At 31.9% G+C, this 13,557-nt stretch overlaps 1 protein-coding gene across 5 annotated transcripts in view; it reads left to right on the top strand.

The window, feature by feature from the left end:
• The window catches only part of TRAPPC13 (trafficking protein particle complex subunit 13), a 33,877-nt gene that overhangs the window by 18,856 nt on the left and 1,464 nt on the right, over positions 1–13,557 (top strand). For 3 of the 5 annotated variants that reach the window (XM_081282687.1, XM_081282688.1, XM_081282686.1), the window contains 6 exons: positions 1,599–1,671; positions 2,915–2,959; positions 6,458–6,475; positions 8,312–8,445; positions 10,312–10,510; positions 11,869–11,969. In XM_081282687.1, coding sequence (XP_081138813.1) covers positions 1,599–1,671; positions 2,915–2,959; positions 6,458–6,475; positions 8,312–8,445; positions 10,312–10,510; positions 11,869–11,969 — 570 coding nt within the window. The remainder of the gene's footprint in view (positions 1–1,598; positions 1,672–2,914; positions 2,960–6,457; positions 6,476–8,311; positions 8,446–10,311; positions 10,511–11,868; positions 11,970–13,557) is intronic. The other 2 variants (XM_081282690.1, XM_081282689.1) reach the window with 1 other exon arrangement.

Raw genomic sequence — 13,557 nt, 5'->3', positions numbered from 1 at the left:
CCAAACTATGGAACCAGCATGTTTCTGTCACTGAGTGGATAAAGAAAATATGGTATGCATGTATGTATAAATATGTGTGTGTATATATATATATATATACACACACACATATATATATACACATACATACACACACACACACACACACACACACACACACACATACAATTCCACCAGTAAGAATCAAATTATTCAGGAAAAATGGACGGAACTTTTTGTTACTCAAAATTATCCAAATTGAGAAAGTAAAAGGTCATGTTTTTCTCTACAGAGAAGCTATAGAGAAAAATAGGATAGTCTCATGAAAATGGAAGGAAGACCAGTAGAGTTAAGAAAGGAAGCAGGAGGAGGGAAGAAGAGAAGGAAAGGAAATACCTGGGGAACAATATCAGGCAAATTATTTTTTTGTTACTTTTTTTAGCCAAATTATATTATTATATTGTGTGCATGTATGAATATGTAACGGTGAATCCCATCATTATATATAATTTTAATGCACCAATTTTTAAAAACCTTAAAAAATAAGTTATTTACAACCACTAACAATGTAAAGATTCAGTTTCTATAAACCCTCACCAGACCTGATATCACTTATAAAGAATTCTTGCTAAATCGTGATAGTTAAAAAATATATATCATTGTTTTGTTTAACTATTTTTACATTTTAAACATTTTTATATTTTGTTAGCCAGTATATCTGTGTGCCTTTTCTCATATTCTGAGTGAGATAATGTTTTGCTTATTCACTTAAAACAACCCTTTGTGTATTAACATTCTAATCATCTTCATATATTTTTATAAATATTTTATCCCAAGTTGTTGTCTCTTCTTTCATTGTTTTAGTGGTTTTTGTTTGATTGTTTTCATTTGTTCTTTTATATATACATGAGAAATTTTTCTATTCCATTAAAAAAAATTTTTTTTTCAGCCTGATATGTTCTGTGAGTTATACAACTCAGAGTGGAGTGTATTTTGACATACATACATGGAGTGTAATTTCCCATTCTTGTGGTTGTACATGATGTGGGGTTACACAGGTCCTGTATTCATATGTGAACATAAGAAAATTATGTCCAGTTCATTTTACTGTCCTTTCCTATTCCCATCTCCCCTCCCTTCCCTTCATTCCCCTTTGTCTAATACGGTAAATTTCTATTCTTCCCTCCCTCTCTTTATTGTGTTTGTTTTAGCATTTTTGATTTATTTCATTTAAAACCATTTATGTTAAAATGTCTATCCTAGAATTTCTTTGAAAATTCTTTTGTTTCTAGTTTAGATGAATTTAATCTTTTACTTTCAAGTGTAGGACTATTCTGAGATTTGTTTTAGAATATACTTCACATTTCCAAGAAAAAGTGTTTGACTTCCTACTCCAAAAATGCTGTTTCCCTTTACTAATCAGAGCTTTCTTGCTCATATATTTATATCCACATCTGCTAGAACTTTTTTATTTTCCTGCTCTAATTTCATTTGGCTACAGTTTCATACCACAGATATAAATGTTTTTCATATTTGTAAAGTAGAATTGAAGTGTGTTAGACTTACTATTAAGAAATAAGAGAAAATTTTCTATACCATTAAAACATATTTTTTTTCAGCCTGGTGTGTGCTGTGAGTTATACAACTCAGGGTGGAGAAAAAATGTACTTTAGAAAGTTCTTCAAATTTCAGGTATTGAATATGACAATGATAAATTACTTTTTAGGTACTTTTTATCTTCCTAGAAGTGTAGTAATTCTACTTATCTGGAGAGAAAATAAGCTTCAAATAAATTAAATATTTCACTTCTTGGGTTTGTTGTGTTACTACTAATCTGAAGTCAGACCAAATTAAGTTGAATAAAGGCAGAGAAATTAGTATTGCCAGTGTAGTGTTATTATAATGAAAGAGATTTTTTCCAAAGAAAAATAGCTTGTTTTCATGTCTTGGAAAAACACAGAAGAATCTGAAAGAGGGATAAGTTAAGAGTCAAGTCCACATGCGATGAGTGTGAGTAGTGTTAAATTTCTAAAGGAATATTTAAATGAGAGATTATTCACTTGAGGTGAGTGGATCAACCTTCCTTCAAGGGGTTCATGAATCACTGGAATTTTAAGTACAATATTGTATTAATACAAAACTTTCAACGACCTCCGAAAATAGATAAAAACTACAGTTTAACACATATGTACAGATGGTGAAATGAAAATATCACTAATAGATATTTAAGTGCAGGTGTAGATATGATGGTTTGTATTTTTTTATTCCTCTATAATTGCAAGACAAAATACTATTGCTAGAAAAACTATTTTGTCATTGTTTTACTGCATCAGTAACTTGCATGCCTTTTAAAAGAAAATTAAAAGTTTCAATTGCTTTTTTATAGTTTTTGTTATATATAATATTAAAATGTACAGTACATAAAATCGGTTTTTTTTTACTTTTTTTTAGTTGTAGATGGACACAGTATTTTTTATTTATTTATTTTTATGCCTCACATGTGAGAGGCAAGCGCTCTGCCACTAAGCCAAAATCCCAGCCCTTAAGATATGTTTTTTTAAAGCAATTTTTTATTTTTTTGAATACCTTTATTTTATTAATTGTTATGTGGTGCTGAAGTTCAAACCCAGGGCGTCACATGTGCTAGCCGAGCGCCCTACTGCTGAACCACAACCTCAGCCCTAAAATATATTTTTGATTTAACAAAATGTTTTGAAGTAAACAGCCATATCATTATCAGTCAAGAAATAATGGTAACCTTTCAAAAAAATGCATTGGGGATTTTTTTTTTCCCAAGAATATTGCTTACCTACTAAGAAGTCTTTTAACAATTCAGATGGGAAATGGCTTTGACAAATGTAAACCCTGTAATTTAAAACAAACAAAAATACTCAAATGATAAGAATTTCCTAATTAATATGCTTTATGTAACCAGGTTCTCAAACCATTGGATGTGAAAACCAAATTTTACAATGCAGAGGTAAGTGTTGGACACCTAATGGGATTTCAAGTTAATCATTAAAATAACATTGGAAACATGAAGTTATTGCATTTGTTTTTACATTAAATTGTTGGTAAGACTAAATTATTTGTGAAAATGAGCATAAATTTCAATTAAAATTTAAATTTCAATGATAGGTCTCTTAATCTGCTGTTTCAGCCTGCATGTAAGCAATGTTTCTTGATTTCTAATCTCATAATTAATTCTGTAAGACCTTCACCCCTTCATTAAGTGACTACTATAAAATTCCATTTAATGGTATTGCTATTGCTTAAAAATGCTAACAATCTGTAGAATACTTAATAGTGTGGTTCTGGACATTACAAAAATTGAAAAGTAGATCTAGATTTAATATTTCTGTGAGAAAATATTGACAAGTAAAACACAGCACATTAAATTCTTCCCTGGAAAGTCAGTGTGCCAGCCAGAGTTGGGTTGCTGAGTCTGCTGAATGGCTTGAAAAGCTCCTTGGGAGAACTGAGTTTGGCAAAAACAGAGAAAGTAGTTAACACTTAGAATAGAAAATAATCTACGTTGTAGCCTAACAAAAGAGAGAAAATAGACTTTGCCATATGTGAAAGGATTTATTGTGTGGATTTTTTCCCCCAAGGAATTCTACTGTAGCTTCTAGAGCTGTACAAAAGTCTCTTGACAGCCCTTTTACCTCATTGAATTTATCAGTGATAAATTCAAAAATATCCAGCCAGGGTCTGGTGGCAAAAACACATATTCTTAGTAACTCAGAAAACAGGAGGATCCCTAGTTTGAAGCCAGCCTAGCAACTTAGGTTCTAAGCAACTTAGGTAGACTTTGTCTCAAAATAAAAAGGGCTGGGGATGTAGCTCAGTTATAAAATAACCCTGGGTTCAATCCCCAGTACCAAAAAGAAAAAGATAAATATATATATATCTAAATACAGTAGTTTAAAATGCAGATTATGTCTATTAATTACTTTAAAACCAGATGATGATCAGACATTTGCAGTCATGTTAAGTTTGATATGTATTTTTACCAGAAGCACTGGAGATTTTATTCAATACAGCATTTGAATTACTCAATATAGCGTTTCAATTGCTTTCCTGTCAAAGTTAGGGACCCTAACCTGCTGCAAAGACCTATTAGGAGAAAAGAAGAAGAAGAAAAATACATGTAATAACCAATGTTCCTAGAATAGTACATAGTAAATCTAAAATGAGAATTGTATAAACATGTGCTACAAGCACTTGGGTTGAGAACTTGGAATAGTCTGAAAAGAAGCTTTATGGAAGAAAAGGGGAACTAAAGTCTGGAAGAAATGGTTGTTGGGAACAGACATATGTCAAAGCAGTGAAGGGATTCCAAGCAGTTACCAATGGACATAGGATGTTACGTACATGGTAAAGAGGGTATGTATTTAATGGAAAAGTTTAACCTCATCAAGGTGATTACCAGTTAACATTTCTCTTTGGAGATTAGCAAATTGGGATATTACATATTTATGCCATGTTTTGTTTTGTTTTGTTTTGTTTTTGTTATCAGTGGCATACTATTGAGCATAGCTATTCAGTTTGGTGAATTTTAAATAGTCTATCATTTTGCTGGAAAAGTTTTCATAGTATGAGGGATTTGCTAGAATAGATATGTTAGAAAATTTAAAAAACAAATGGGGTAGTAAGAGGTATTTTTTTTGATTGGCTACTAGGAAGAACATATTAAACATATTTTAGGTTTTCTTTGTTATAATTATGTTTTACATGGGGTGAGGCTGTGACTCAGTGGCAGAGCACTTGCCTGGTATGTGTGAGGCACTGGGTTCGATCTTAGCACCACATACAAAAATAAATAAAATAAACGCATGCTGTCCATCGACAACTATAAAAACAATTTTTTAATGTTTTACTTTAAAATATTTGTCTAGTAGTCTTTGTGTGTGTGAGAGGTGTTGGGGATTAAACCCAGAGCCTTGTGCATGTGAGGCAAGCACTCTACTGAGCTATATCCCCAGCCCTGTCAAGTAGTCTTTTGACACTAATATTCAGTGATTTGCAAGTAATTTTTCCAATAGCTAGTTATTGTGTAAATATTATAGAAGTGAATGCTCCCCATGAAGGAAAACAATCTATATTTTACCACACCGAGTAATGTTTTTTCATTAACTTACATTCTCTTTTAATCTATGCTGTTTTGATAATCACAGTAATTTATTTGCTGCCTTTTTCAGTTAACATATATATATATAAGCAAAATCTTTTAGTTTTGCCAACAAACTTAAGCTAAAAAATATTTAGTGAAATTTTGAACTTTTGAAAATAGATATTTTTTTAACAACCAAGAATGAATAAATATCATTTAGGGTCTCTTAAAATTTTCAGTATTACTTGTTAGGAAAACAAATACTGTTCAGTCAATAGAATGAGGCAGATTCTGCTGACCCTGACTTTGGAGTTAGTAAACCATACCATTATCAATAGGTGATGCTTATTACTCTGTGCTCTAGTCTTTGTGCATTGACTATTATTAGCTCCACGTGTGTGTATCAAGCATTCTTTTAAAGCTGTTTCTGATAATGCTAATATGTGAATCACCTAAAGGAAAACAAGTCATATGAAAAATTTTGTTGTAGTCTCTAAGATAGGAAAACCTTGAAAGAATATTGGTGAGATTAAAAGCTAGGATTTAAACATTTGGTCACCTGCTGGTTACAAGGAGCCCCATACTAGGTACAAAAGAGAAAAAAATACGAACTGAACATCTTCCCAATTCTCAGAGAACTTTCATCTCATGGAGGACACCGACATGTTTACAATATAAATGCCTCTCCCACATACCCCACCCCATTCATGAAGTATGCTTATGCTCTGGGAACATAGAGGTAGATGAAAAATGATCGCTGGCTACACATTTAATGAAGGGACATGCCATTTGATGAATAAGTAGCTTAAAAATACAGATTTTTAAAAGACTGAAATCTGTAAGCAAGAGGAGAACAAACTCCCAATTGCCTGGAGTGGTGTAAGCTACCATCATTTCCTGAAATGTGATTCATTGGGCTCTAATCACCCAAGATATTTATTTTAAGAAGGATTCCATTATTAGATAAATTCAGGAGAAGCTGTACGTTGTAAATCTATGCTGAATACAGAGTTCAGTATTTACTCATTCTAAGTGTCTACTAAAAATTACATAAAAAGTATGTAAAGAATTTATAGAACTAGAAAAGCATGGGGATGTACCTCTCTGCCCCCAAATGTGCCCTTAACGATATTTGCTTCTGTTTAATATTGAGTCATAGTGTTCTTCTCTATTCCATTGTCATGTAACCTTAGCAGTTTCATCTTTTTAGAAGTTTGTCATATTTATGTTGCTTCCTGTTTACTTTCTTGTTTACTAATGCTGTCTTGTTTAGTAAGTTAAAAAATGCAAAGATGCATTTTATTTTAAAGTTATTCTTTTTCTTTAACATTTAACTCTAATTTTTCTTTTTTATTTTTCCATTAGAGTGACCTCAGTTCTGTGGTAATTTGATTTTTTATTATAAACTTATGCTTTTCTTACTCACCACCTTTTGACTCTGCCTAATTAATCCCTCTTTACAAAACATAGTGGAAAAACAGTTAGTTGTGAACAACACCTGTGTCATTTCAGAAAGACATGTATTTTGAATGTACTTTTTATATCAATTGTCTTATTTTGCAGGAAAATATAAGAGGTTAAATTGTTATATTGAAACATTGGCATTTTTAATGTTTCTTGTTTAGGTTTTATTATTTTTTTAAAGGCATGTTAATCTTGTTTAAAATAATTCTGGGATTTTCAATACATTAGAATACCTTACTATTCTTCAATCCTTTAAGTAGACTATACAATTGAAATTCATTTTCTGATGTACAGTGTTTTTTGTTTTAAGTCTGGGTCAGGTAAAAATGGCCTTTAAGCAGAAGAAGAGTAAATTTTTCAATTTTCTATTCATAATAAGCAGCATTTGCTTATATCACATTCTATATGTAGTAACATCAACAGCCTTAGCACTTTATTCTTAATTTTTCAAATGTCAAATTACTTTATACTAACTGTTCAAACTAACTTGATTTTCCATTATGCTGCTTGTTTTTCTTTAATTTTACCTAAACTCTTCCTAAATTCATGCAAAAATTGCATTTTTTAAATTGAAATATGGGTCTGTGGTTATTTTTAAAAAGCAATGGATTTATGGGATATATTTAATTTTTTTTTTACAAAAAGTAACAGATAATGCCCTTAAGTGGTGCATTGTTTTGATAAATCATTGTATTTATATTTTTATTTGAGCATAATTCCCACAGACTAAAGAATTTGTTTTATTTATAACTTCATCATGATATTTTTGCAAATGATTTCCATTTTCCTGGCTTTAGTGTTAAAAAAAAACCTCAGAAGTGCGAAATTATTTTGGTCAGAATTCACATGTTATTTTTCTGTGTGTGTATACAGATTATTATTAAATTTTTGAAAAAATAATTCTTGAATACCCTTTGTATATAATTTATCATATTAGTCTGTTTCAAAGATAAACCAAATTAGTCTCTTATTTTTCAATTACACAGAGAAAAATAACCAAATGGCATAAAAGTAAGCATTTTTCCATAAATTAGGGAATTAAAATATGTGTAAAATTAAGTATTTAAATTGCCTATTGACTGCAGTATTACTGAATAACATCAGTTTTCAAATCTGTCACTAAGGCTATAAAATACTTTTGCCAGATTTAAAAGCTCTAACATTATTCGGCATAATTTACATATTTCTTTCCTTTTTTTTCCCTAAATATATATTTTTAATGAATTAAGAAATCACTAATGACCACCTACAAATTTTTTAATTTTATAAAGTTAAGTCCTATAATATTATAAAATGGATTATTCCTGGATAGTGGTCACTAGACTATCTAAACTGATGTAATATAATTGAAATTATATTATGCTGGAATATTATAATGAAGCCTAGTTATCTTACTGTATAGTCATATTCATCATACTAACATTCATTTTAACATTTAAATATCTTATTAGCAGATTGAGAATTTTTGTGAATGAAATTCCAGTTAAATAAATATTTTTGGATGGTAATACAAAATATTTCCTAATTATCCCATATCCATTGTTTGACAAGGTATCAGTTGACTAACACTTGACTTCGCCCCTGTTAATTATGTTAGGATGAAGGTTTCTTGTATTAATTATGATAACTTTAATTTGCAGGCATGAACTAATCACATTTGTGGTTTATATTTTCTTCATATACATAAGATATTTTTGTTGGTAAATATTTTAAATAGCATCACATTTTGGTGGATATTTTCTTTCATATCCTCAGACTGATGAAGTATTTCTTGAAGCTCAGATTCAGAATATTACAACCTCACCCATGTTTATGGAGAAAGTTTCATTGGAGCCATCTATAATGTATAATGTAACAGAATTAAATTCTGTCAACCAAGCTGGAGAATGGTAAATATGAATTATGAAATGTTCATTCTTGTCTTGAAAGATTCATGCTTTTTTAACATCTATTACTCTTGAATTGTTTTTTAAATAATTAATACACTTTATTCTTGGAGTTTTTTAGGTACACAAAAATAATTAATAGGAGAGTTCACACATATTGTCTCACACACACCTCTCACTTCCCACCCACCCTGCCCTGCTCTTTTCTATTTATTTAAGAAACAGGATCTTGCTCATTCTGGCCTCATATCTCTGGACTTAAGCCATCCTCCTGCTGCAGCATTTTAAATAGCCGTATCTACAGTCATAAATCACTGTGCAGGGCTCTCCCTGTGACACATTAATATAAGTAATGTGGACCAGTACAGATACCTAGTAGTAACTAAAGTCCATAGTTTACATAAGAATTCATTCCATGTACTATACATGATATTGGTTTTGGCAAATATATAATGGCATGTGTCTACCACTACTGTATTATAAAAAACAATTTGACTTTTCTAAAAATATCCTATGCTGTATCTATTCATCCCTCCCTCCACATAAAAATAAAGATCCTAGTCCTTTTGCATTTTTGTTCAAAGCACTTTTTAATTCTCATAATTCAACAAGGTAATCCTGAAACCTGTCATTGTTATCCTGCAAGTCATAAAACTAATACATGGGAAGGAATGGTGGAGAAGTAGTTAGAAAGCAAAAATTAGTGTGATTATGAGTTTGAAAAAGAAAACACTCTGAACATAATAAGGTGGATATAGGAATAAATGATTTTAATTATTTTGTGAAAAAGAAATACATATATCCTTCTACAGCTAATGTAGAAGAGAAAGAAACAAATGTAGGATTGATATTGATGCAGACAAGGAGTTTTTAGGTGGGGAAAATATGTGATTTTCCTAATGAGAAGTTTTCTTTATACAGTTGTGGTGGTTACACATAGAAAAATTCATAGCCTCCTTTGCCTGAGGAAAACAGTAATTTTCCCAATCTTTTCCAGATCTTTTAATTCATTTTGAAAATGATTACCTTGTTTAGAATGGTATGTCTCAGCCAGATACAGTGGTGCACACCTATAATCCTAGCAACTTGGGAAGCTAATGCAGGAGAATCACAAGTTCAAGGCCAGCTTAGCACGGCTCAAAATGAAAAAGGCTGGGGCTGCAGCTCAGAGGCAAAGCATTCTTGATTTAATCCCTGTTACCAAAAAAGTGGGGAGGTAGTATGTCTTAGGACTCAGGGCTGTGGAAATAGCTCTGTGGTAGAGTGCTTGTCTAACATGTGCAAAACCCTGGGTTCAATCCCATCGAGAGGGGGGAGGGGAAAGTTTCTAAACTATTTTCTTTGATAATTTTAGAAAAAAGGGATACTCTTAATTCTATTGCATTTTTTTTTCAGTCAGTTGATACATGTCCAGGTTTTTTGTTGTTGTTTTATTTTGGTACTCAGCATTGAACTCAGGGGCATTCAACCACTGAGCCACATCCCCAGCCCTATTTTGTGTTTTATTTAGAGGCAGGATCTCACTGAGTTGCCTAGGGCCTTGCTAAATTGCTGAGGCTGGCTTTAAACTTGCCATCCTCCTGCCTCAGCCTCCTGAGCCACAGGTCCAGTATTTTAGGTAATATATTCATTTCATTGTAAACAATCTCAAGATTTTCCATGTTGATTTAAAAATATTAAAATAAATGTATAAAATAAAATAAATGTATGTATACTTTTTGTGTTGAAACCACTGACCTCTTCTATTCTAAATCTTTGAGTGGTAAATCATCCAGTTCCTATCATAAACCAAAAGAACAATCACAGCCATGGCTTTTCTTTTAAAAGATGTTACAGAATTTTCTCCATCTTTATCTCTACCCCTCTCAGTGTATCAACATTTGGGTCAAGAGCATATTTGCAGCCAATGGATACACGCCAGTACTTATACTGCCTAAAGCCCAAGAAGGAGTTTGCAGAAAAAGCGGGTATCATTAAGGGAGTTACAGTAATTGGAAAATTGGATATTGTATGGAAAACAAACCTTGGTGAAAGGGGAAGATTACAAACCAGCCAACTTCAGAGAATGGTGAGTCTGGAAATAATTTCAGTGGGGGTTTTGGGGAGAGGCAGGGGCAACAAGAAGTTAGAACAATTTAAGTTTACTTAGGTCTATCACTTGAAGTCAGAGTACTATAAGAGGTACTAATATTACTAAAGAAAAGAATAATAGTTTAATTTATTTTTAAGAAACTAGTATGGAGATGAGTGATATGTGCATGTTAATTTACCTTTAACACATGACCTTTTTTTTTTTTTAACTTTACCAAACATTAAAATAACTGCTTATCAATTGTTGCTTCCTTTGGTAATTCATGCTCACCATTTGTTTTTTACTTTATTATTATTTTTTTTGTAATGTCCTGAAATTCTTGCGCTTTCTGCATACACCTACTTAGTCTATACTTCTTTTTTAAGATGTTAAAAATCTGAGGCATCAGAAACTCAGGTGAATCACATTAAAGTCATCTTGTAAGCGTTGGTTGGATGTTTTATCTAAGTTCTATACGAAAATACGGATAGTTACCAGTCTGTTAATTTCTTTTTCTTTTTCTTTTTTTTGTTAGTGAGAATTTGCCACAGGAGCCTTCCTTTATGCTGTTTCCTAATCTTTTTTTTTTTTTTTTTTAGAGTGAGAGAGAGGGGGGAGAGAGAGAGAGAGAGAGAGAGAATTTTTAATATTTATTTTTTTTTAGTTCTCGGCGGACACAACATCTTTGTTGGTATGTGGTGCTGAGGATCGAACCCGGGCCGCACGCATGCCAGGCGAGCGCGCTACCGCTTGAGCCACATCCCCAGCCCTGTTTCCTAATCTTGACATTACCTAAATTTTACTTTTATTTCACCGTTTGAGGCAATAATTTTTTAAATGATGATTATGGTCACTGAGCCTATTTTAAGCTGTAGCAATTAGTTTCCATCTTGACATCACATGTTTCAAGCCTTGATGTTTTTATACCCCTTTCTTGCTCAGGTGTTTTGGGAAAAGATGTGATTTTCTACCTGGCTTATTTCAAAGTTTATTTTTTCAGGTGGTAACCTTGCCTATTTAGAGTTATGTAGGCTGAAACTACATAAACATTGAAAAACATTCCTTTGAAGTCAGGTGTCCTGAAATTTCTTTACTGATTATTTACCTTTAAGATTCATCTTAACTCTGATGAACCTGGATTAATTATGACAAGAACAGTCCAGTTCTGCAAAGCTGTTCCACAGCACCAAAAGAAGTTAAAGTAAGGGAACAATAGAATGAATTAGAAGTGTTTTCTCTGAACATCAGCTTAGAGTCCCAACCTCTGTCGAGTAAATGTGCTGGTATGATACCTTTGTGAAAATTGAAAAGCTTTGTAATAGATATATTTTAACTGTGTTGCTTGTTCTGTTAAGGCTCCAGGTTACGGAGATGTTCGGTTGTCTTTGGAGGCAATCCCAGATACTGTAAACCTAGAAGAACCTTTTCATATTACCTGTAAAATAACTAACTGCAGGTAATGCCAATGTTTGTAGTTGGGTGTCCTTTCCTTCTCCCCTATCTAAAAGAAAATTTTTGATCTCTTAAATATTCAGTCTCCTTTTTAAGTTTCCCCTTGACATGTAGACTTTCTGATGTTTATGTCAAATACTGTGAAGAGCTTCATCTTTTAGCAGTATATTACATATCTTTGAGATCCTATTGTATTATGCATTTCCTGTATTTTTCATTCATTCATCATACACTAGGTGGGTGGATATTAATTGTTTACATTTACACCTTGCCAAAAAAAAAAAAAAATCCCTAACATACCCTTTGTGCACAGAAAAGAAAGCCAACTCAGAGGTTGAATTTTTCAAATTCAGAGTTAGAATAGATGGGACCAGGGTTTGAAACCAGGTGTATTTGACTTCAAAGTCCATGTTCTTTTCACTGTTTAAATTTTCTTCACACTTCAGATTACTAAAGCATGAACTATGGGTTCTCATGGAATTTTACAGATATAAAATATTAAGGTAGGGTTTTCTGAAGCATACACTTGAGCTATATCTTTAGTATTAAGAAACCAAAACTTGGTTATGAATATAATATAAGGGATAATCATAGGTTGGAAAACAGTTTTGATAATAAAGAGAGAAGAAAATGTAGCTATTGAGAGGCAAAGAACACAGGGCTTTGAAGTGAAAATAATTATAATAATTTAAATCCCAATCCTTTCACTTTTGCAAATATTCATATTACTATTTGATGTGTCTGATTTGTTAGGGTAATTTGATAGTATTGCAAATGTTGAATCCCGTCCTCTATAGTTTGAATATATAATCCTTTAATTCCATATCTGTTCCAGCCTTTTGCTATTAGTGAAATGGAAAATATTCATATATTCAACAAATACGTGAAATAAGAATGAGAAAAGAATATGTTATGGATTAAATTCAGAAATACCTATTTCCTCTGTGAAGTTACCTAGATTTTCCCAAGCATAGTTAATCATGGTTCTCTGCCATTGTAAATTCTACTTTAGTTTTTTAGGAACCCTTACAAATAACTTAGTTTCTTCCTTAATGATTTGTGAGTTAAGAAAAGCTGTCTTGCTCACTTTATAAATGCAGTTTCTGCCACATCATAAGAGCTCAGTAAATAGCAAGGCACCCAAGGTAAATAACTGTGCTCAACAGGTATGTTAGGGAATTTTTTTGTTTTTTCAAGGTGTAAGCAAATCAGTTTATAACTGGCAGTGTAAGAGTTTGAAAGTTAATTTATTTTTTGACCTTCACTTTAACTTTTCATGATTCAAATAAGTTTTCTAAAGGCACTTAGATCTTCAGCTGCCACATCTATAAAAATATGATCCCCTCCCCCACATACACACAGTACACACAGAGAACATACATACAGTATGTACAAACCTTACTGGGTGCTTATGGAATTTAATGAGGAAATTTATGTAGTACATCGAACCTAGTTTCTGACATATAGTATTTAAAATGTTAGGGAATAGAGACTATAAAAGTTAATGTCATCAAGTCAATATGTCTAAAAAATGAATAAACTAAAATTTAAATAAGTATTTTAAAATATGGATCCAACTATGGGAAGGGGTA

This window comes from Spermophilus citellus, assembly GCF_964194105.1.
Source record: "Spermophilus citellus genome assembly, chromosome: 1".
In the NCBI taxonomy this organism is placed as follows: Eukaryota; Metazoa; Chordata; class Mammalia; order Rodentia; family Sciuridae; genus Spermophilus; species Spermophilus citellus.
Note: the sequence above shows the minus strand (reverse complement) of the source record. Positions and strands in the feature narration are given on the sequence as shown.